At 45.4% G+C, this 21,254-nt stretch overlaps 1 protein-coding gene and 1 pseudogene across 2 annotated transcripts; one reads left to right on the top strand and one right to left on the bottom strand.

The window, feature by feature from the left end:
* Positions 1–4,300: 4,300 nt before the first annotated feature.
* On the bottom strand, positions 4,301–6,670 carry LOC109025622 (probable G-protein coupled receptor 160; annotated as a pseudogene).
* Positions 6,671–13,072: 6,402 nt separating this feature from the next.
* GNLY (granulysin) lies at positions 13,073–18,317 on the top strand. Of its 2 annotated transcripts, XM_004029556.5 has the most exons (7): positions 13,079–13,324; positions 13,782–13,942; positions 14,389–14,469; positions 14,793–14,896; positions 15,431–15,532; positions 16,983–17,154; positions 18,041–18,317. In XM_004029556.5, exons 2-7 carry the CDS (start codon positions 13,891–13,893, stop codon positions 18,049–18,051), a joined length of 522 nt encoding a protein of 173 aa, XP_004029605.2. In that variant the 5' UTR covers positions 13,079–13,324; positions 13,782–13,890; the 3' UTR covers positions 18,052–18,317. The 2 variants fall into 2 exon arrangements, with proteins under 2 accessions (XP_055234183.1, XP_004029605.2); XM_055378208.2 differs by lacking the exons at positions 14,389–14,469; positions 16,983–17,154 and having other exon boundaries at positions 13,073–13,324.
* The last annotated feature ends 2,937 nt before the right edge of the window (positions 18,318–21,254 follow it).

The raw sequence follows: 21,254 nt of genomic DNA, 5'->3' as shown, positions 1-21,254 counted from the left end.
GCAGTTCTGAAAACTGACAGGGAGGTCTGCCCCAGCCCAGCCCCCAGGGGCTCTTGTCCAAGTCCCAGTGACAGGATGTCTGCAAGGAAATGCTGAAGGAGATGCTTCAGCTAAAAGCTCCAGGACATGTAGGTTCAAATGGCCTAACAAACTGGGAAACCAGAGTGGAGGGGAGACATTCTCATTTCAGGATAGACCCTGGCTGCCTTGGGGCCTCCAGGGTGCTAGGGGACACAGCCCAGCTCTGCATCCCTGGCAGAGATGGCCACATCCAGCAGGCCCTGGTGGCACTGCAGAGAGAACAGCACCCTGGGGACCAATTATCCTGGGAAACAGGCTGGTGCCTATCCAGATGGTGGTGCCAGGCACTGCCACCATACAACTGGCTGATTTGGTGAATAAGTTGCAGACATAATTGAAGGGCAATTTGTTGGGGATGTAAAGTACTGCAATGGCCCACAGGGTAAGAGACAGTAAAATAAGGGTAAATGTCACCACTCGGAATTTACACACAGGTTGGTATGCCTCAGGAAACTTAGGTTAATAATGAAAAAGAAAAAAAACACAACAAAACGAAACACTGGAGAAATACTGGCAGGATGTGTATCACCTTGTTGATAATGGTATTTCTTGGTAGAATTACATGTGGTCATTACTCATTGTCTTTGTACTTTGAAAAAAAAATTAAGCCAAAGGAAAAAAAAAAAACCTTCCTTTCCCAGTCAAATATACTAGCAAACAAGAAGCTGTTAGAAAACAGTTCTCGCTAGTGTAGATTTTGTCCTGTTTTGGTTGTGAGGATGAGGGGCTGGTGTGGATCAACAGTCCTGAGGGGGAAGCAGGAATCCCAGAAGACGGAGGGTCAGGCTGGGGAATGCAGTTCTGGAAGCTGAGAGCAGAGTGCCCAGTCCTTCCACATCAGGTATGAGTCAAACGCCAGGACAGGGGTGTGGTAAAGGTCAGGCACCAGGACACCCAGGGACAGAAGCCAGCAGACAAGTGAGGCTGCAGGGGAGGCCAGGGTCATGTGGGTCATTCTGGGATGGAAGCTGATAGGTGGGAGAGTGGAGAAAGCAGGCAGGTAGGGCTCGCAGCCAGGTGAGGGTTCAGAGTGGGCGTATATGAGCCTCAGTTCTAAGACCTCTGGATCCAAGCTGTCATCAACCGTGAAAGTCAGACATAGAAGTTGCCAGTGACTTTGGAGCCTCCCAAAGGAAGGGACCCACGTAGGGGAGGTCCTGGGGTGGGAGAGTTTTGAGAAGTTATGTGGCAGAGAGCCTGTGCATGAGGGAGAAAGGGTGATGTAAAGGGTTAACTTCTGAAACCAGAGGCATGGATGAAGGCTGAGCCTCTCTTGCAGCCTAGGAACTTGAGAAATGAGTTATGGACAGTTCAGGTGAGGTCTGCTGACTCCCTGGGAAACTGCTGACATTTCCTTTGTGTCATACTCCAAAGCCTGATACAAATGGTGGTGGCCATGTGGTCAGGAGCGTTTTTTTTTTTTTTTTTTTTGGTAGAGATGGGGGTCTCGCTATATTGCCCAGGCTGGCCTTGAACTCCTGGCCTCAAGTGATCCTCCTGCCTTGGCCTCCCAAAGTGCTGGGAATACAGATGTAAACTGTCGTGCCCAGCCTCATTTCTTTTGGGTACATACTCAGAAGAGGGATTGCTAAATCATATGGTAATTCTATTTTTAAATTTTCAAGGAAACTTTATACTGTTGTCCATAATGGCTATACTAATTTACATTTCCACTGATACTTCACTATGTATATGTTTGTCAAAATATCACGTTGTATGCCTTAAATATATGCAATTTTTACTATAACAAGTCAGCTCTCAGACTTTTATCTATTTTTAGTTTGCCATAGTGCTGCATTCAGGAGCTTCTGTCCAGGACACAAAGTCTGGCTGGCCTGTCATTTCTTAATAATCCAGCAAGCTTCCAGGGTGAGTAGGCTGCCTGGGCCCAGAATGGGTCCTTAGAGTCAGCTGATGCATAACTGTCTCTGTGACATCTATTTTAAAGGGCATCCAGGCAGGGCGTGGTGGCTCATGCCTGTTATCCCAGCACCCTGGGAGGCGGAGGCGGGTGGTCAGGAGTTTGAGACCAGTCTGGCCAGTATGGTGAAACCCTGTCTGTACTAAAAATACAAAAATTAGCTGGGAGTGCTGGCACATGCCTGTAATCCCAGTTCCTCAGGAGGCTGAGGCAGGAGAATCGCTTGAACTTGGGAGGCGGAGGTTGCAGTGAGCTGAAATCATGCCACTGCCCTGCAGCCTGGGCGACAGAGCGAGAATCAGTCTCAATAAGTAAATAAATAAATAATTAAATAATTACATAAATAAAAAAATAAAATAAAATAAAGGGCATCTGGGGGGGGGGTGTATCCAAAATGATGAGCAAAAACTATGGCATGTGGGGGCTGTTTCCAATCATCCATCCATTCACCCATGATCTAGATTTTCTTTCTTGTTTCTTCCTTGCAGACTGACTTCATCCTTCTGTCCACTCAATCATCCATCCATCCACTTATCCATCCATCTATCCAAAGGGGCACAAGGACACTTTTAGGGCTGATGGATGTGTTCACTGTCTTGACTGCTATGATGGTTTTATGGGTTTGTACATGTGTTAGAACTGGTAAAGTGGTATACTTTAAATGTGTGCATGTGAGTGTACCTTAATTATATCTCAATAAAGTTGGAAAAAAGGAAGGTAAATAACAGTAGGTCAAAACTGATAACACCCCACATATCCATGGACAAGACAATGGATAAGCTGTGGAATATCCATACAATGGAATACTGCTCAGCAGTAGAAAGGAACAAATTGCTCAAATATACGACAACATGGACCATCTCACACATGAATGCTGATCAAAAGACGTCAGATGCGACAATCATTCTGTACGGTTCCATTTATATACACTTCAAAAACAGAGAAAACAGGCCTGGCATGGTGGCTTATGCCTATAATTCTAGCACTTTGGGAGGCCAAGGCAGGTGGATCACCCGAGGTCAGGAGTTCAAGGCCAGCCTGACCAACATGGTGAAACTCTGTCTCTACTAAAAATACAAAAATTAGCTGGGTGTGGTGGCGCACGCCTGTAATCCCAGCTACTCAGGAGGCTGAGGCAAGAGAATTGCTTGAACCTGGGAGGCAGAGGTTGCAGTGAGCCGAGATCACGCCATTGCACTCCAGCCTGGGCAACAAGAGCAAAACTCCAGCTCAAAGCAAGCAAACAAACAAACAAACAAACAAACCAGAGAAAACAGAGCTATGGTGTTTATGAGTATGTGCTCAGGTGGTAAAACTATAAAGAAAAACAAGAACACAATGATCATTAAGTCCTCCCTAGGGAAGGAGGAAGGGGTGGTCTCTGGGAGGGAAGATGATGGGGCTTCTGGGGAGCTGGCAGATTTCTTGACCTGGGTGGTTACGTGGATGTGTGCTTGATAATAAACCATTGAGCTGTACGTTTTGTTTTGTGTGCATTTCTGAATATGTTTTACATTGTGTAATTTAAAAGGGAGCAACATATATATACATGCTTGTATGGAAAGGTACAAAAAAGGAAAATTTTAACAGTTTTTCTTTCCTCTGAGGAGAGAGGCTATGAACTAGTGGGGGCTTATATTCTTTTTCCTTATGCTTTTCATAAGTACATTAAAATGTCAAAAATACATAAAATATTTCCTCGCACTGTTCATAAGGAAAATCCACAAATTTTCATGATAAATGCATGGATGAGAAAGCAAAGAAGGGGTTCTCCAGCTGCAGGTACTGAAGCAAGGACTGGGGATCTAAGCAGAAGACAGAAGAGGCAATGGCTTGTGTGTCTACGTGAGAGAGAGAGTGTGTGTGTGTCTGTGTGAGAGTGTGTATGTATGTCTATGTGAGTGTGTCTATGTGAGAGTGTGTCTCTATGTGAGTGAGACTGTGTCTATGCGAGACTGTGTGTGTCTATGTGTGTGTTTATGCGAGTGTATCTATGTGAGTGTATGTGTCTATGCGAGAGTGTATGTGAGTGTCTATGTGAGTGTGTGTATGTGAGAGTGTGTTTGAGTGCATGCATATGTGTGTGTGCCTATGTGTGTGTGTGCGTATGTATGTGTGTGTCTATGTGAATATGTGTGTCTATATGAGTGTGTGTCTATGTGAGTGTGTGTGTTTGAAGTCTGTGTGTATGTGTAAGAGTTTGTGTGAGTGTGTGTGTGTGTGTGTGTGTGTAGTGGAATGGGGGACAGGAAGATGAGGCAGAGGGGGCTTCAAAGAGGCTGGAAGCCTGAGAAAGATTTACCCCACCATCGCTGGCTTTGAAGGGATGGGCAGGGCCATGAGCCTGGAGATACCAGCAGCCTTTAGAGCTGAGAATGACCCTCCGATAACAGCCAGCACGGAAAGGGGGATCTCAGTCCTGCAACCACACGGCACTGAGCTCTGCCAACAATGTGGCATGAACCTAGAAACAGATTCTTCTCAGATCCTCCAGGTTAGAGCCCTGCCAGCCCACATCCTGACTTTGGCCTGGTGAGAACCAGTTGAGCACACCCAGTCTTCTGACCGCCAGAACTGTCAGTTAATACACAGGTGTTATTTTAGCCCATTAAGTTTGTGGCAATTGCTGTGACAATAATAGAAAATTAATACAGTCAAGGGCAGTGGAAGTGATTTCTCAGCCTAAGGGAGTCCAGCTGGAAGGAAGGTAAAATGGAGGGTGAGAGAGTTGCCCAAGGCCTTTTTCTTTGTGTTGCTTTTCTCACTGATGTTTATATTTTGGGTGGCAAGCTGCTTCCGAGGAGTTGTTTTTGTTTTTCAATTTGATTAAAATGTTCATTTGTTTATATCATAAAGTTGGTAGTAAATTTTATATTTACATAGCAAATTAATATTTATAATATACAATGTCCCTGAACAGGCATAACAAATGTTCTTGGAGTTGTTTTTTAAATTTAAAAACTTTTTTTGAGATGGGGTCTCACTACGTTGTTCTGGCTGATCTCAAACTCCAGGGTTTGAGTGATCGTCCCACTTCAGCCTCCCAAAGTGCTGGGATTACAGGCATGAGTTACCATGACTGGCTGGAATTATTTTGTTTTTAAAATAAGATACATTTAATAAATAATACCATATCCCCAAAAGATACATTCTGAAGAGGTGTGAAAGTTAGAGGGGAAAGGCTTTCATCCTTTTTTTTTTTTTTTTTTGAGACTGGGTCTCAGTGTGTTGCCCAGGCTGCTCTTAAACTCCGGGGCTTCCTGAGAAGCTGGGACCACAGGTGCGGGCCACTGCTTCAGCCTTCAGCTTGTTTTTTATATATCCCGACTCATCATTCTTTTCCAATCATAAAATTATGATTCTTATTGTAGTTGTAAATTTTAATTCACTTTCACATGGCAACATATTAACAGATTCTTATTGAGCAAATTTTCAAGATTATAAATTGTATGTGGAAGGAAGCAGCATTTCAAGCTGACAAATGGATCCACAGGTAATTCGATGTCTCCTAAATTAAGCTTGTGACGATTAAACCAATAAACTAGCGATGAGAAAACTATTGACAAAGTACAACCAGGGAACTCATCTCAGTGCTGGAATCTGTACCTTAAGAAAAAGGATGATTACGGGCCGGGCGTGGTGGCTCACGCCTGTAATCCCAGCACTTTGGGAGGCCAAGGCGGGCGGATCACGAGGTCAGGAGATCAAGACCTTCCTGGCTAACACGGTGAAACCCTGTCTCCACTAAAAATACAAAAAATTAGCTGGGCGTGGTGGTGGGCGCCTGCAGTCCCAGCTACTCGGGAGGCTGAGGCAGGAGAATGGCGGGAACCCGGGAGGTGGAGATTGCACCACTGCACTCCAGCCTGGGCAACAGAGCGAGACTCCGTCTCAAATAAAAAACAAAACAAAACAAAAGAAAGAAAGAAAAAGGATGATTACTTGAAGTGGTACAAATGACAACCAGGTACCAAGAAAACAATGAGTTTGGGCAAGTGTAATTTTTTAGAACTCACAGTATATCTAGAATGGGATGAAAGGGAAGAAGATATAGGATAGTCTCATTCATATAGAAAGTTATCCTAAAATCATGTAACAAAGAGGTTATAAAAACCATAAAATCATCACGAAAAATGACAGCCACTAACCCTGAATGCTGATGTAGAAAGGACATTGAGAATAAACGTTCTGTGCCTTCAGGCTTTGGCAGCTGGGTCTCCCAAAACGTAAGCAAGGACTGAAACCTAAATTGAAATTACTGCAAAGAAATATAAATAATTTTGACGCTTAAGGGAAGCTTGCTTTTTGAGAAATTCAGGCAATCATCTATATAAACTATCAGGAAAACTGGATAATGCAAAAAGGCTTTAAGTAAAGGACATCATTTGAGTAAATAGGCAGATGTGGTATTTAGTAAACCTAGTGCCTGAAAGTACAGAATTTCTGAAATAGGAGATGATGGAAATGTTTACCAAAAGTACAACATTGATGGATGCTGGTGAAATGTAAAAATATTCCATACAATTTCATAGGTGTATTTTCTTCTCATTCTTAGGGTGAGGCTATTTCATAATATTTTCCCAAGTGCAATCAGACAGTTAACATCTAGGGACTGCTTGTTTGCTGTGACTGGTGCTGAGAAGAGCAGTTCTCTAAATAAAGGGTCATCATTTTTTAAATTTCAGAAAGTCTGGTGAAACACATACCAAAAAATGCTGCTTCACTTTATTTTCCATCATCTGCTTTCTCCCATAGGTCTTTTTTGGCTGATTATCTCCCTATTTTATTTCTGTTTTACTGCCTTTAATTATCTCATTTTGAGTCCCTGGCATTTTGTTTTGTTATATCAAAATGTCACGTGAATAGGCTCTGAGTCATTTGCGCAAGTTGGGGAGAAAGCGGAGAGGGATCTGCTCCCAGCTGGACATCCCTCTGAAGTCTCCTGCCCCCCGCTGACCCCCACCATCTCCCTGGCCACCCAGAATCATCACGGTCCGGGTCCTGGGTTGGCTGATGCTCAGCTCCCCTGCACTGGAAAACTCTTCCTAAAACTTTATTGAGAGAGAAAAAAGATGACTTGGAAAAAATAGAAAGTCATACTATGATCTGCTGGGCGCGGTGGCCACGCCTGTAATCCCAGCACTTCGGGAGGGCGAGGTGGGCAGATCACTTGAGGCCAGGAGTTTAAGACCAGCCTGGCCAACATGGTGAAAAACAGTCTCTACTAAAAATACAAAAATTAGCCAGGTGTGGTGGCGGGCGTCTGTAATCCCAGCTGCTCTGGAGGCTGAGGCAGGAGAATCAGTTGAACCTGGGAGGCAGAAGTTGCAGTGAGCCAAGATCACACCACTCACACCACTGCACTCCAGCCTGGGCAACACAGCCAGACCTGTCTCAAAAAAAAAAAAAAAAAAAGTTGTACTATGATCATGGCTGAAAGAGTGACTATAAAGAAGTGAATTTTTTCCATATTAGTTTTTAGTTATAACAAAATTAAAAGTGAAAATTACAATCTGATATACTATTGGTCAAAATAATTTATATTTAGCATTTAGTAGATATTTAATATTTAGTATATAAATATACCTTATATATACTTTTAGCATATAAAGTATTATAGTAAATAAAATATTACCCAAGTACAATTTAAAAGTAAAGGAATATCAAAGGAAAATATCAAGAAAACTGCAGGATTAGATAATGTGGTGTTAATAGAACACAAGATATTTGGGTCAATTAGACAGAATGGATAGGTCAGAATTTGATCCTATTACATATAATTGAATATACAATAAAAGAACCATTTCAGATCAATGGAGAGGAGGGGAAAGTATACAATCAATACCTTTACACTAAGGGAATAGCATTTTGAAAAGAATACATCCCACCTCATACCTCCCTAAAATCAATTCCAGAGGATTGAAGTGTCACATTAAAAAAAGTCTAACTGTAAAAATTAGCAAAAAAAATATTTTCTAGGGAAAAAGAGGCAATCACAACTTTCTAAACTGAGAAAATATGTCATAAAGAAATATACATATTTGATTATAGAAAATGAAAACTTTCTATGCATAAGAACCTTATGGAAATTTAAAGGTCAATCAAGAAGTGACAAAATATTTGTAGCAAATATATCAAAACATTAATGTATTTATTAATAAAGAAGTCTTACAAATTGAAAAACATAGTAGAGTCCAGTAGATATTGGACAAGGGACATAAAAAGACAATTTCAAAATAAATGTAAATGTAAACAAATACCTGGGAAAATATTAAACTTAATTTGTAGTCACTGAAATGGAAATGAAAGTAGGTGTTAGTTTCACTCATTACATTTGCAAAATAAAGAGTGTGACAATATTCAATGCTGGTGAGAGTGCAGGGAACTCTCATACAATGTTGGCAATGTTGTAAATGGGTACAATCCTTTGGGGAAGTATTTGATATTGTTCATTGGGAGCCATAAAATTGTAACTTAAGAATCTTTTTTGCTTGGGCGCGATGGCTCACACCTGTAATCCCAGCACTTTGGGAGGCCGAGGTGGGCGGATCACCTGAGGTCGGGAGTTCTAGACCAGCCTGACCAACATGGAGAAACCCCGTTTCTACTAAAAATACAAAATTAGCCAGGTATGGTGGCACATGCCTGTAATCCCAGCTACTCATGAGGCCAAGGCAGGAGAATAGCTTGAATACTGGAGGCGGAGGCTACGGTGAGCCGAGATCGTGCCATTGCACTCCAGCCTGGGCAACAAGAGGGAATCTCCTCTCAAAAAAAAAAATAATAATAATTTTTTGGATAATTTTTAAATTGAGGTATAATTTACATCTAGCAAAATGCTTAAATCTTAAGTGTCCAGTTTGAAGAGTTTTGATAGATGCACACTCATGCAATTCACAAGCTAATTAAGATATAGAACACTTTCACTATCTAAAAAAAATACCCCTGTGCCAGCCCAATAACCCTCACATCCTCCTCCCACCTCCTACCATTTTTCTGATTTCTTTCGCCATAGATGAATTTTGCTGTTCAAGAACTTCATACAAATGGAATCATACAGAATGTAGTCTTTCGTGTCTGGCTTCTTTTTCCTTTTTTTTTTTTTTTAAAGATTTATTCATTTTATTGCATGTATTAGTAGTTCATTCCTTTTTATTGCCAAGTAGTTATGTATAATATTGTATGGCTCTACCTTAATTTCTTCATCCATTGACCTGTTGATGGACATTTGGGTTATGTCTAATTTTTGGCTGTTATGAAAAAGCTTCTGCAAACAATCTTTTATTTATTTATTTATTTATTCATTCATTCTTCCTTTTTTCATTTTCTTTGAACAACCTTTTAAAACAATTTTTTTCTATTGTGGTAAAATATAACATAAAATGTTTACCACAAAAAATGATAACGGAGGTGATAGATATGTTAATTACCTTGATTTAATCATTCCAAGTGGTATACATATATCAAAACATCACATTGTACTCCATAAATATATAAAATTATGATTTGTCAATTAAAAATAATATTAATAAAAATAAATAAAATTAGCCATTTTAACCATTTTAAATGTACAATCTAGTGGCATTAATTATACTCACAAGATTGTGGAATCGTCTATTTGGAACTATCGATTTCCAAAACCATTCTCATCATCCCAAATGGAAAGTCTAACCAGTGGGCACTAAATCCTTCATTTCCCACTCCTTCCAGCCCTGGGTAACCTCTAATCTACTTTCTGTCCCTATGAATTTGTTTATTCTATAAATTTTATGTAAGTGGAATCATACAATGTTTATCCTTTTGTGTTTGGCTTACTTCACTTGGCATAATTATTTCAAGGTTCATTCATGTTGTAGTATGTATCAGAACTGTGTTCCCTTTTTAGGCTGAATCATATTCCATTGTATATGTAGAGCACATTTTGTTTATGAACTTTTTAAAATTTTAATTTTAATTTTTCTTAGAGACAGGCTCTCACTCTGTCATCCAGGCTGGAGTGCAGTGCCATGACCTTGGCTCACTGCAGCCTCGACTTCCTGGGCTCAAGCAATCCTCTCACCTCAGCCTCCTGAGTAGCTGGGACTACAGGCACATGCCACCATGCTCAGCTAATTCTTAAATTTTTCTGTAGAGCTGGGGTCTACTATGTTGCTCAGGGTGGCCTCAAACTCCTGGCCTCAAGCCATCTTCCCACCTTGGCCTACCAAAGTGCTGGGATTACAGGTGTGAGCCACTATGCTCGGCTTGTTTATCCATTTATTTGTCAATGGACACCTGGGCTCTTTCCATCTTTTGGCTACTGTGAATAATGCTTCTATGAACATTGATGTACAAGTATCTGTTTCAATCTACTTTTATTTCTTTTGGGTGTGTACCTAGGAGTGGAATTGCTGGGTTACATGTCTGTGAACATTCTTGTATAAATCTGTGTATGCAGAGGTGTTTTCATTTAGTTTGGGTAAATACGTAGAAGTGAAATTGTTGAGTCACAGGGCAGGTGTATGCTCAACTTTCTGAAAAACTGTCAATCCAATTTTCAGTTATTAGTGTTTTATATTCCCACCAACAATGCTTAAGAGTACCAGTTGCTCCACAGACACACCAGCATTTGGGTTTTCTGTCTCTTTAATTTTAGTCATGTTGATGCATCATCTCAGTATAGTTTTAATATAGAATTTCTTGGCCAGGCGCAGTGGCTCATGCCTGTAATCCCAACACTTTGGGAGGCTGAGGTGGGTGAATCACTTGAGATCAGCAGTTCAAGACCAGCCTGGACCAAGATGGTGAAACCCCGTCTCTACCAAAAATACAAAAATTAGCCAGGTTTGGTGGTGTGTGCCTGTAATCCCAGCTACTCAGGAGGCTGAGGCAGGAGAATTGCTTGAACCCGGGAGACAGAGGTGGCAGTGAGCCGAGATCACGCCACTGCACTCCAGCCTGGGCGACAGAGTGAGGCTCCATCTCAAAAAAAAAAAAAAAAAAAAAGAATTTTTTTGTGATTTACGATGTTGAGCAGGTTTTCAAATGTTTTGGTCATTCTTATCTTCCTTTGCGAATTACCTGTTCAAATATTTTGCCCATTTAAAAAATTGGATTGCTTTATTATTATTATTGCAGTAGCAGTTGATATAATAAGGAGTCCATAAACAGACCCACAGTCAATTGATATTCAACCAACGTGCCAAAGCAATTCAATGGGAAAAGAAAAATCTTTTCAAGAAATTGATATGAAAAAACAAAACCTCAACCCAGCTCACACTATGCATTAATTTGAGATGAGTCATAGACCTAACGTCAAAGTTAAAATTATAAAGGTTCTAGAAAAAAACATAGAGGTGATTTTTATGATAGCGCAAGTGAAGATTTCCTGAAGAAGATACAGCAGGCAATATTTCTTTTCTTTTTTTTTTTGAGACGGAGTCTCGCTCTGTCGCCAGGCTGGAGTGCAGTGGCGCGATCACGGCTCACTGCAAGCTCCGCAGAAGGCAATATTTCACAGAGGAATTCTTTGTGGGCCTGGGCCTGACTTGCAATGGGCCAGTTCCTGGGGTACCATGGGTGGGAATTGGGTAAGACTTACCCCAGGTTCTTATCACACGGGACCCCAGAGGCCTGGGTGGAGGCTTGTGACTAACTACATGAGCTTTGCCACGTACCCCTCAATACCTCTGACAAGGACTTACTGCAGTATTTGGTCTCACCAAGTTTCCCACAATAAAGAGACATGAGTCACCTTTCAAGACCCTTTACCCCCATGAATGTGGTCTTCACACATGAGACCAAGGTCTACAAGTGGTCAGGAGAGAGAGGGTCTCCTAAGACGGGGGAGTAGTTCCTGAGCTGGCCGCAAGAGGGTTAAGTGGCCCTGCACTGAAAACCTGGAGACTGAGCTAGGGTAGGGCTGGGGGAAAACTTGGGCTTTGGAGTCATAGGGTCTGGGTTCAAATCCACAGACCATTCCCTTCCTAGCTGTGTGTTGGTGGGTAATTCACTGGATCTTTTTGAGTCCTGGTTTCCTCATCTGAGGTAAAACGAGTTTGCCGATTGGTCTGAGAGCTGTTCTAGGCATGGTGGGGAGACCCTGACAGGCAGAGGCAGCCCTGCTCTCAAGCAGTTGATTTACAGCTGGGGAAACAAGCCAGCCACAAATGCAGTACCTCAAACTCAACTTCTCACCAACAAGCTCCTTTTCCTAATTTTCACAGCCAGTCCCTCAGCCTCCTGGGCCCCAAATACTAGTAAAACCTTTGCCTCCTCTCTCTTCTTTCTTTCTTGTAATCATATAGGTACAAAGTCCTACCAATTCTTCCTGAAATATGTTTCCTTATCAAAAAGTCCTGCAAAGCCAGGCGTGGTTGCTCATGCCTATAATCCCAGCACTTTGGAGGCTGGGAGGATCGCTTGAGTCCAGGAGTTCAAGACCAGCCTGGACAACATACGGAGACCCATCTCTACCAAAAATTTTAAAATCAGCAGGGGTGCTAGTGGCAAGCACCTGTGGTCTCATCTACTTGGGAGGCTGAGGTGGGGGGATTGTTGGAGCCTGGGCGGTTGAGGCTGCAGTGATCTGTGATTGCACCACTGCACTCTAGCCTGAGGGACAGAGCAAGAACTTGTATCAAAAAAAAAAAAAGTCCTGCGGTAGCTGACACTGCCATTGCCTATACGATTCCCATTCCCTCATCCTCCCTAGCAGAATATCAATTTTGTTCGAAGTGTCAATGAAGGCCAGGTGCGATGGCTGATGCCTGTAATCCTAACACTTTGGGAGGCCGAGGCGGGCGGATCACCTGAGGTAAGGAGTTCAAGACCAGCCTGGCCAACATGGTGAAACCCTGTCTCTACTAAAAACACACAAATTAGCAGGGCATGGTGGCATGCACCTGTAATCCCAGCTACTCAGGAGGCTGAGACAGGAGAATCACTTGAACCTGGAGGTGGAGGTTGCAATCAGCCAAGATCACACCACTGCACTTCAGCTTGGGTGACAAGAGTGAAACTCTGTCTCAAAAAAGAAAAACAAAACAAAAACAAACAACAACAACAAAAAGCAAAGTGTCAGTGAAGGTCCAGCAAAAGACTCCCTTCCTATTGCCCTTTGCAGCCAGGGTTATCATGTGACACAGTTCAGATCAATGAGATGGAGGCTGAGGGTCCCTGGGAAAGATGTTTTTCCTATACAGGTACCACCTCTTTCAGCTTCACTCTTTCCATTTTCCATGTGAACAGGCCTTGTAGCCTGGAGGAGTTACAGCTGCCGTTTTGAGATGCTGAGGCACCCTGTCTGAAGAAGGCCCTCACATCACTCAACTTGACTACTGGGTGAGCCCTTGGAGAGGCTTCCCAGCCTCTGCTTTTCAAGCTGAAGTACCACAGGGGACACGAGTCCCAGAGTTACAGGACCCCAGCTATGGTTCATGTGTAAAGGGAACCATTAGACAACCAGGGGAAATGATGAAGAAGATCTGTATTTACAAATGTGGAAAGATGTTCGTGGTATATTGTTAAATTAAAAAGCTGTTTAAAAATAGTTTTTGGGTCAAGTGAGATGACTCACTTATGCTTTTAGTATAAGTATGTCCCATGCAATATCTGGAACATACTTGTACTAAGGGGTTTCTCCCTCCATCGGCACATCCCAGGCATCCTGGCAGCTGCTGGCCTCCAGCAACCCCACATTCTAGTTGTGTGGGAGTGGGGTGTGGCATGGACCCTGTGGGCTACCACTGCCCTGACCTGCTTCTTCACACACTGGTATTTGTATTTGTGGTAAACCCAGTGACACGGGGGAGATGACATACAAAAAGGACAGGACCTGAGAAAGATTAAGCTGCAGGCTCCCTGCCCATAAAACAGGGTGTGAAAGGCATCTCAGCGGCTGCCCCACCATGGCTACCTGGGCCCTCCTGCTCCTTGCAGCCACGCTCCTGGGCAACCCAGGTAAGGCCTTCCCCTTGGGATCGATCCTGATGGCCCACCCAGCCTCGCACTCTCAGGCTGGCTGAACCTGGAGCATGGATTCTGTGGGCACCCAGGTGCCCCTGCCTCCCCCCGGCCTTCTCCCCCGTCATGGAGGCCTGGCCCTCCCCTCAGAGCCAGGCTTAGCCCAGTGTGCTGCCCAGCCTGTCACTGGCCTGGCCAACGAGGAGAGACAGGCCAGGGATTCTGGTCCTAACTCCACTGGCCACACTGTGTGGCCTGAGACCCCCCTTTCCCTCCCAAGCCCCTGCCTCCGCATCTGCGTGGTGAAGGCCATTGGCCCTCATCAGTGGATCTGAGTTTCCTCGGGCCTACACTGTCTAGGATTGTGCAGGGCTGGTGAGAGAACAAGATCTCTTCCGTGTTCAAGGCAGACTTCCTGCCCCCTGCACCCTGCTCTCTCCCAGGCCTTGGGGTCAGTGTGAGCCCCAAGGGCAAGAACACTTCTGGAAGGGAGAGTGGATTTGGCTGGGCCATCTGGATGGAAGGTAAAAAAAGAAAATCCCTTGAAAGGAGATTGAGGGAAGTTTCTAGACAAATCGACCCCCAAATCTGTGTTGCTGGGGGAACAGAGGAGAAGAGAGAGTCTTGCCCTCCTGGCTTTCTAGAAGGAATGTGAGAACACGTGTTTGTGCTGAGAGTGGGTCAGAGCGGCTCCAGGGCAAAGTATGTGGACAGGTATCCTGGCCCCCTGCAAGGCCCAGCTCCTGTCCTAGGCCCTGGTCACCTCCTGGACTCCCACCAGCCAGGAGAACGGGCTTTCCCTCTCCTTCCGCCTGTGGAGGGGAAGCTGAAGTCTGTTCTTCCTCAGGTCTGGTCTTCTCTCGTCTGAGCCCTGAGTACTACGACCTGGCAAGAGCCCACCTGCGTGATGAGGAGAAATCCTGCCCGTGCCTGGCCCAGGAGGGCCCCCAGGTACGTGTTGGCTCTCTGCTCACCTGCCACAGTCCCTCTCCTTTCCCTCCTCCCTGGTGGCTCCTGGGGTGAGGGCTGGAGCTCTCTAATGGTCAGGAGGTGGGAGTGGAGGCTGGGCTGTTTTTGACGATGCTGGTTTTGTCGAATTCATGTCTGGCCAGGGGGCTACAGGTATCTGGCAGACTCCTCCAGGAGGATCCTCTGGGGTTTCACCCTCCAAGGAGCCTGGGGCTGCAGAACCCAAATAGGCAGACTCCCCTGGGAGTTCCTCAATAGGAGAGGGGCAAGTGCAGGGCTGGGAAAGTACTGGGGGTGTGGGAGGCTGTTTCTGGGGTGTCTCAGAGCCTCTAAGACAAGCAAAAGGGTGGGGCAGGGGCCAGGCAGCCAGTTCAGGCCTTCAGTGTATCCACGCTCTGGGAAGAGATCACGGACATTCCTGCCGGCCTCAGAAACACCAAGGGCCCCTTTCCTGGGCACTTTCACGCACTCCCAGAGTGTCTGAGAGACCATCATAAGGGCTTTCTTTCCTGACAGGGTGACCTGTTGACCAAAACACAGGAGCTGGGCCGTGACTACAGGACCTGTCTGACGATAGTCCAAAAACTGAAGAATATGTTGGATGATCAGCCCACCCAGGTGAGGCCAAGGGGCTACAGAGCCTCCTGTCTGCTGCTCAATGGAGGGGCCAGCCTGTGACCAGGTCGGGGATCGGGGAGCCCGGGGGCACCTTGCACAGTGATCCTGGGGGAGGGCTTCCTAGAAGGGAATCTGTGAGTCCCCGTGTGTCTGTGGATGAATTTCAGAGAACTTGTGAAATTGTTTGTGACTCTCTGGAACTGTGTAAGTCAGACGGCAGAGTATACATGGTTTTCATCATGTATCCTCAAAGAGGGCTTGTCCCAGAGAAGTTAGGAATCTTCCCCTAAAGCCCTAACGTTTGTGTCCAAGGCAGAGTTTGAGAAGCTAGTTCCCCAAGAGGCCTGGGTCAGGACTGATAAATCCCAGATCTGCTACTTCCAAGCTGCATGGCCTTGGGCAAGTCACTTCCACTTTCTGAGCCTCGGTTATCTTATCTTTGAAATGTGATGGATAATAGTCCCTATCTTGCAAGTTGTCGAACCCTTTTTTTTTTCCCTTGAGATAGGATCTTACTCTGAGACTCAGGCTGGAGTGCACTGGTGTGATCTTGGCTCACTGCAACCTCTGCCTCCCTGGCCCAAGCAATTCTCCTGCCTAAGCCTCCTGAGTACCTGGGGCTCCAGGTGTGTGCCACCATGCCCAGCTAATTTTTGTACTTTTGTAGAAACAGGGTCTCACTGTGTTGCCCAGGCTGGTCTCCAACTTCTGAGCTGAAGCAATCTACCTGCCTTGGCCTCCCAAAGTGTGGGATTACAGGCATGAGCCACTGCACCTGGCTGCTGAAGCTTTTTAAAAGAGCTGAGGGCTGGGATGTGCTTAGCTCCATGTCCAGCACTGAGTAAATGCTTAACGAATGACTGTGTTACTACCAAGAATTATTGTTTCACTCTCCCTCCTTCCCTCTCCTCTGCTGCCCCAAACTACTCAGCATCCTGGCACTGCAGGCTCACACTTAGCCCTGGATACCCAGATTCATCCTCCTCCCCTGGGATGGCATAGAAGAGACTTTAAAACCAAATGAACCAAGACTCCAAGCTCTGACCACACCTCCCACCCCCACCAGTCTTCTCTATGCACCCCCTCTATCTGGAGCCCCCAGCCAGGTCCTGGACCCAGGTAGCTACATGGCAGAGCATTTAATGTGTGCCTGGCAGCCATGGGCACCATTCTCCACACAGAAGGCAGGGGACAGGTGCACAAGGGGCTGAGACCCCAGCAGGGCTAACTGTCCTTGTCTCAGGAGCCCTACCTGGCCAGTCTTGGGCCAGGCCTTGGGGACTGGGAGTAGGGGCTGAGCCCCGTCTCTACAGTCTCTGGCCCCATGGGCACCAGGTGCCAGCTCCTCGCACCCAGTACTCCCATTGCTAGGGCTGCTGGAACCTGAAGGGTGGCAGAGCTGGGCAGGACTCACCCTATAACCATGTCCATTGTGGTGCTGCTGCTGCAGAAAAGTGTTTCCAATGCTGCGACCTGGGTGTGTAGGATGGGGAGGTCACGATGGCGCGACGTCTGCAGAAATTTCATGAGGAGGTATCAGCCTAGAGTTACCCAGGGCCTCGTGGCCGGAGAAACTGCCCAGCAGATCTGTGAGGACCTCAGGTTGTGTATACCTTCTACAGGTGAGTGCAGAGGTGACAGCAGGGATACCTCCTGAGGGTTGGAGACAGCTTCCCCCAGGATATATCAAAGCTGCCTCCTTACTCCCCCATCTCCCAGCACGGGAAAGTGTGGAGAATTGAGCAGATGGACTTTAGCTAGAAATGTTTGAGAAATACTGATTAGAGCTTGGGCTTCAGACACAGGTGGTCATGGAGTAAAATCTGGTCTCCATCTCTCCCTGGCTGTGTGACCTTAAGCAAATAACTTGACCTCTCTGAGTTTCAGTTTCTTCATCTGTGAAGGGGAGATAGCAATCCTGATTTTTGAGATTGGAATGAGAATTGAAGGAGGTCACCGTGTGTGTGGACCTGACCCTGGGGAAATGTCCTCAGACTGAGGCTATTCAAGGTCATCAGACCCTCAGTCAAACTCCAATCCCAGCCCAGCACAGGCCCCTGGGGTCGGGAGCTGGGGCCATATCCTCCCCCACAATCCCGGGCCCTGAGAGCTGGGCTAGGGAACCCTTCAGTCAGGGGAGCATGAGGCCTTTCCTTCCATGGCTGCCCAGGCTGTGCCTGGAGAGAACAGGTCTCGGCTGTAGGAAATGGGGCCAGAAAGGGGCCTCGGTGATTGGCTCTGGCAGCTCAGCTGGCACTTGCCAATGCTCTGGGATTTTATGCTAGCAGATCGGGGGTCCCCACCATTTCCTGTCATTGGAGCTTGTGGCTTTTCTATTCAAGGCCCCACAACCTGCTCAGGCTGCCGACTGGCTTCCAGGATGTGCCTCTGGGTGTGTTCAGTAGGGTCAGGTGGCTCTGGAACCTTAAGCAAGTAACATTCTGAGTGCCTGCTTCTCCTTGAGTACCCACCACATCTGCCCACAGCTGGCTGTTCTCTCCGTTCCAGGTCCCCTCTGAGCCCTCTCACCTTGTCCTGTGGAAGAAGCACAGGCTCCTGTCCTCAGATCCCGGGAACCTCAGCAACCTCTGCCGGCTCCTCGCTTCCTCGATCCAGAATCCACTCTCCAGTCTCCCTCCCCTGACTCCCTCTGCTGTCCTCCCCTCTCAGGAGAATAAAGTGTCAAGCAAGATTTTAGCCGCAGCTGCTTCTTCTTTGGTGGATTTGAGGGGTGGGTGTCAGTGGCATGCTGGGGTGAGCTGTGTAGTCCTTCAATAAATGTCTGTCGTGTGTCCCATACACTGTTGTAGATGTTATGGATTTAATGGTGAACGAGACAACCTTAACAGCATTCACACAGTTAGTCGTGAAATGCTTACTGAGCACTCACCACAGCCATGTGTTATTCAGAAAGGCCAAGGCACACAGTGGCGAAGTCCCCAGAAGCTCTCAGACCAGTGGGAGAGACCAGCAGGGTTAGAGGTGTTTTTGTTTTGTTTTTGGTGAAAAGGAACAGAAACCCATCCTCTTGCTTCTTGCGACAGGCAGCCTTCCTTTGCTGTTTCGGGGGAGTGTATCGTTTAGGGCCCTTTTGGTTGCAAGCAACAGAAGTCTCAGCCCACTCTGGCCTAATCAAAAAAGATAATTTACTGGTTCAAATAATTAACCAGTCCGCGGGTATGTTCAGGCACAGAATGATCCAGAAATGTGTGGCGTCAGCAGAGCCCCAGTCCTGTTTTATTGCAATTTTTCATTCTCTCGACCTCTGTATATTGAAATTGTCTTCAGGTTCGCTTCTCTCTTGGCAGCAGAAATGGCCTCATCAGGTCCACACTTCACCTCTTTACAGTGCCTCCATGAGAGGGAGAGAGAGCTCCCTTGGAAAGAGATAGGAAGCTTCTTTCCCAGAAGGCCTATCAGCTATCTCCTCAGTTCTCATTGGCCAGTTCTCACAGGTCATTTGCCCACCCTCAGACCAATCACTGTGTCCTGGAGAATAATGGGGTACACTGATTGGCTTAAGCTAAGCAGGGCACACCCCTGGAGCTGAGGTGGGGTCCATCTCAACCCAATCACTTGGTTGACAATAAACATGAAAATCTGGGCTGCTGTTGGTGGGAAGAGGGAAAAATGGATGCTGGCCACCCAAGGAGTATGGTGTGTTATTCTGGGTTCAATCAAAGAAGCTGTTCAAGGGGACCACCGATGGCCAAATCTGGGGCTATTTGAGCCTCAGAATAGATGATGACAAGAACAGATCGTAATCCATTGAATAAAGCAGAATCCATGAATTCATACAAATACAAATAATACATGAATAAATAAACAAGGGAAAAGGAAACGTGCTACCTTACAATACAATTACAGTTAATAAATGTAGACATAGTTGCAAAGTATATCCTACTAACATATTTGGTATAGTGAGTATATCATATACTAACTTGATTTTTTAAAAGTGTTTATTTATTTATTTATTTATTCTTTAGAGACAGAGTCTCACTTTGTTTCCCAGGCTGGAGTGCAGTGGCCCTTCTCAGGCATGATCTTAGCACACTGTAGCCTCAAACTCCTGGCCTCAAGGGATACTTCCACCTAGGCCTCCAGAGTAGCTGGGACTACAGGTGTGCAGAACTGCGCCTGGCTCACTAATTTGATATTAATTAATACATTCCATTATTAGTTAACCTGACAGTGGAGAAGCCTGTCAGCTGATGAAAGTTACTGCCACCTCCCATGGGGCAAGTCAATATCATGGGCCTCATAGTATAATGCTCTGAGAGAAATATAATACTACTTTTCCATTGTTCCTGCCGAAAATGCAAAAATCATGAGGAAACATCAGAGCAACTCAAACTGACATTTTACAAAATACTTAGCCTATCCTTTTTTTAAAAAATTAAAAAAAAAATTTTTATTTTAGACTGAGTCTGGCTCTGTCATCCAGGCTGGAGTGCAGTGGCACGATCTGGGCTCACTGCAATCTCCGCCTCCTGGGTTCAAGTGATTCTCCTGCCTCAGCCTCCGAAGTAGCTTGGGATTACAGGTATGTACCACCACACCTGGCTAATTTTGTATTTTTTATTAGAGAAGGGGTTTCACCATGTTGTCCAGGCTGGTCTCAAACTCCTGACCTCAAGTAATCTGCCTGCCTTGGCCTCTCAAAGTGCTGGGATTACAGGCGGGAGCCATTGCACTCTAGCCTGTCCTCTTCAAAAATGCCAAGGTCTTGAAAGACAAGTAAAGATTGAAGAACTGTTCCAGATAGAAGGAAACTAAAGAGACATGACAACAAATTGCGACACATGATCCTGATTTGGATCCAGACCTATACAGAACATAATTGGGGCAATTTATAAAATGTGACTGGAATCTGTGATAGTAATATTCTGTTAATGTTAATTCCTGATTTTGATGGTTGTACTATGGTTATGTACGGCAGTGTCCTTGTTAGAAAATATACGCTAAGGTATTCAAAGAGTAATAGGTCATCATATCTGCAATTACAATTTCTGAAATGATTCAGAAAAAAAGGCAATACATACGCAAAGAATGAGTGTGATAAGGTATATACCACATACATGCAATGTGGTAAGGTGTTAACAGTGGGGAATCCTGTTTAAGGGTAAATAGGGGCTCCTGTTTACACTGGGAGGTTTGGAAGGTGTAATCTCCAAACTCCATGGCAAGTTGCAAGAATGCAACTTTCAAACTTCATGTTGAAATGTGATCCCTGGCCGGGCACAGTGGCTCATGCCTGTAATCCCAGCATTTTGGGAGTCCTAGGTGGGTGGATCACCTGAGGTTGGGAGTTCAAGACCAGCCTTACCAACATGCAGAAACCCCATCGCTACTAAAAATACAAAGTTAGCCAGGCGTGGCGGCACATGCCTGTAATCCCAGCTACTCGGGAGGCTGAGGCAGGAGAATCACTTGAACCTGGGAGGCCGAGATTGCGCCATTGCGCTCCAGCCTGGGCAATGAGGACGAAACTCCATCTCACAAAAAAAAAAAAAAAAAAAAAAAAAGACATGTGATCCCCAATATTGGAGGTGGGACCTAGTGGGAGGTGTTTGAGTCAGGGAGGAGGATCCCTCATGAATGGCTTGGTGCCATTCTTGTGGTAATGAGTGAGTTCTTGCTCTATTAGTTTCTGTGAGAGCTGCTTGTTAAACCTCCTGTCTCTCTTTTTTCTCACTATGTGATCTCTGCACACACTTGCTCC

This window comes from Gorilla gorilla, chromosome 12 (genome assembly GCF_029281585.2).
Source record: "Gorilla gorilla gorilla isolate KB3781 chromosome 12, NHGRI_mGorGor1-v2.1_pri, whole genome shotgun sequence".
Classification (NCBI taxonomy): domain Eukaryota; kingdom Metazoa; phylum Chordata; class Mammalia; order Primates; family Hominidae; genus Gorilla; species Gorilla gorilla.
The sequence above is the reverse complement of the archived record's forward strand: the minus strand, read 5'-3'. Positions and strand labels throughout refer to the sequence as shown.

Bases quoted from the DNA above. Each gene is read 5' to 3' on its own strand.
- GNLY (XM_055378208.2), top strand. From the start codon at position 13,891: ATGGCTACCTGGGCCCTCCTGCTCCTTGCAGCCACGCTCCTGGGCAAC. The intron at 13,943-14,792 runs GTAAGGCCTTCC...GTTCTTCCTCAG, and splicing joins CACGCTCCTGGGCAACCCAG to GTCTGGTCTTCTCTCGTCTG. The intron at 15,533-18,040 runs GTGAGGCCAAGG...TCTCCGTTCCAG, and splicing joins TGGATGATCAGCCCACCCAG to GTCCCCTCTGAGCCCTCTCA.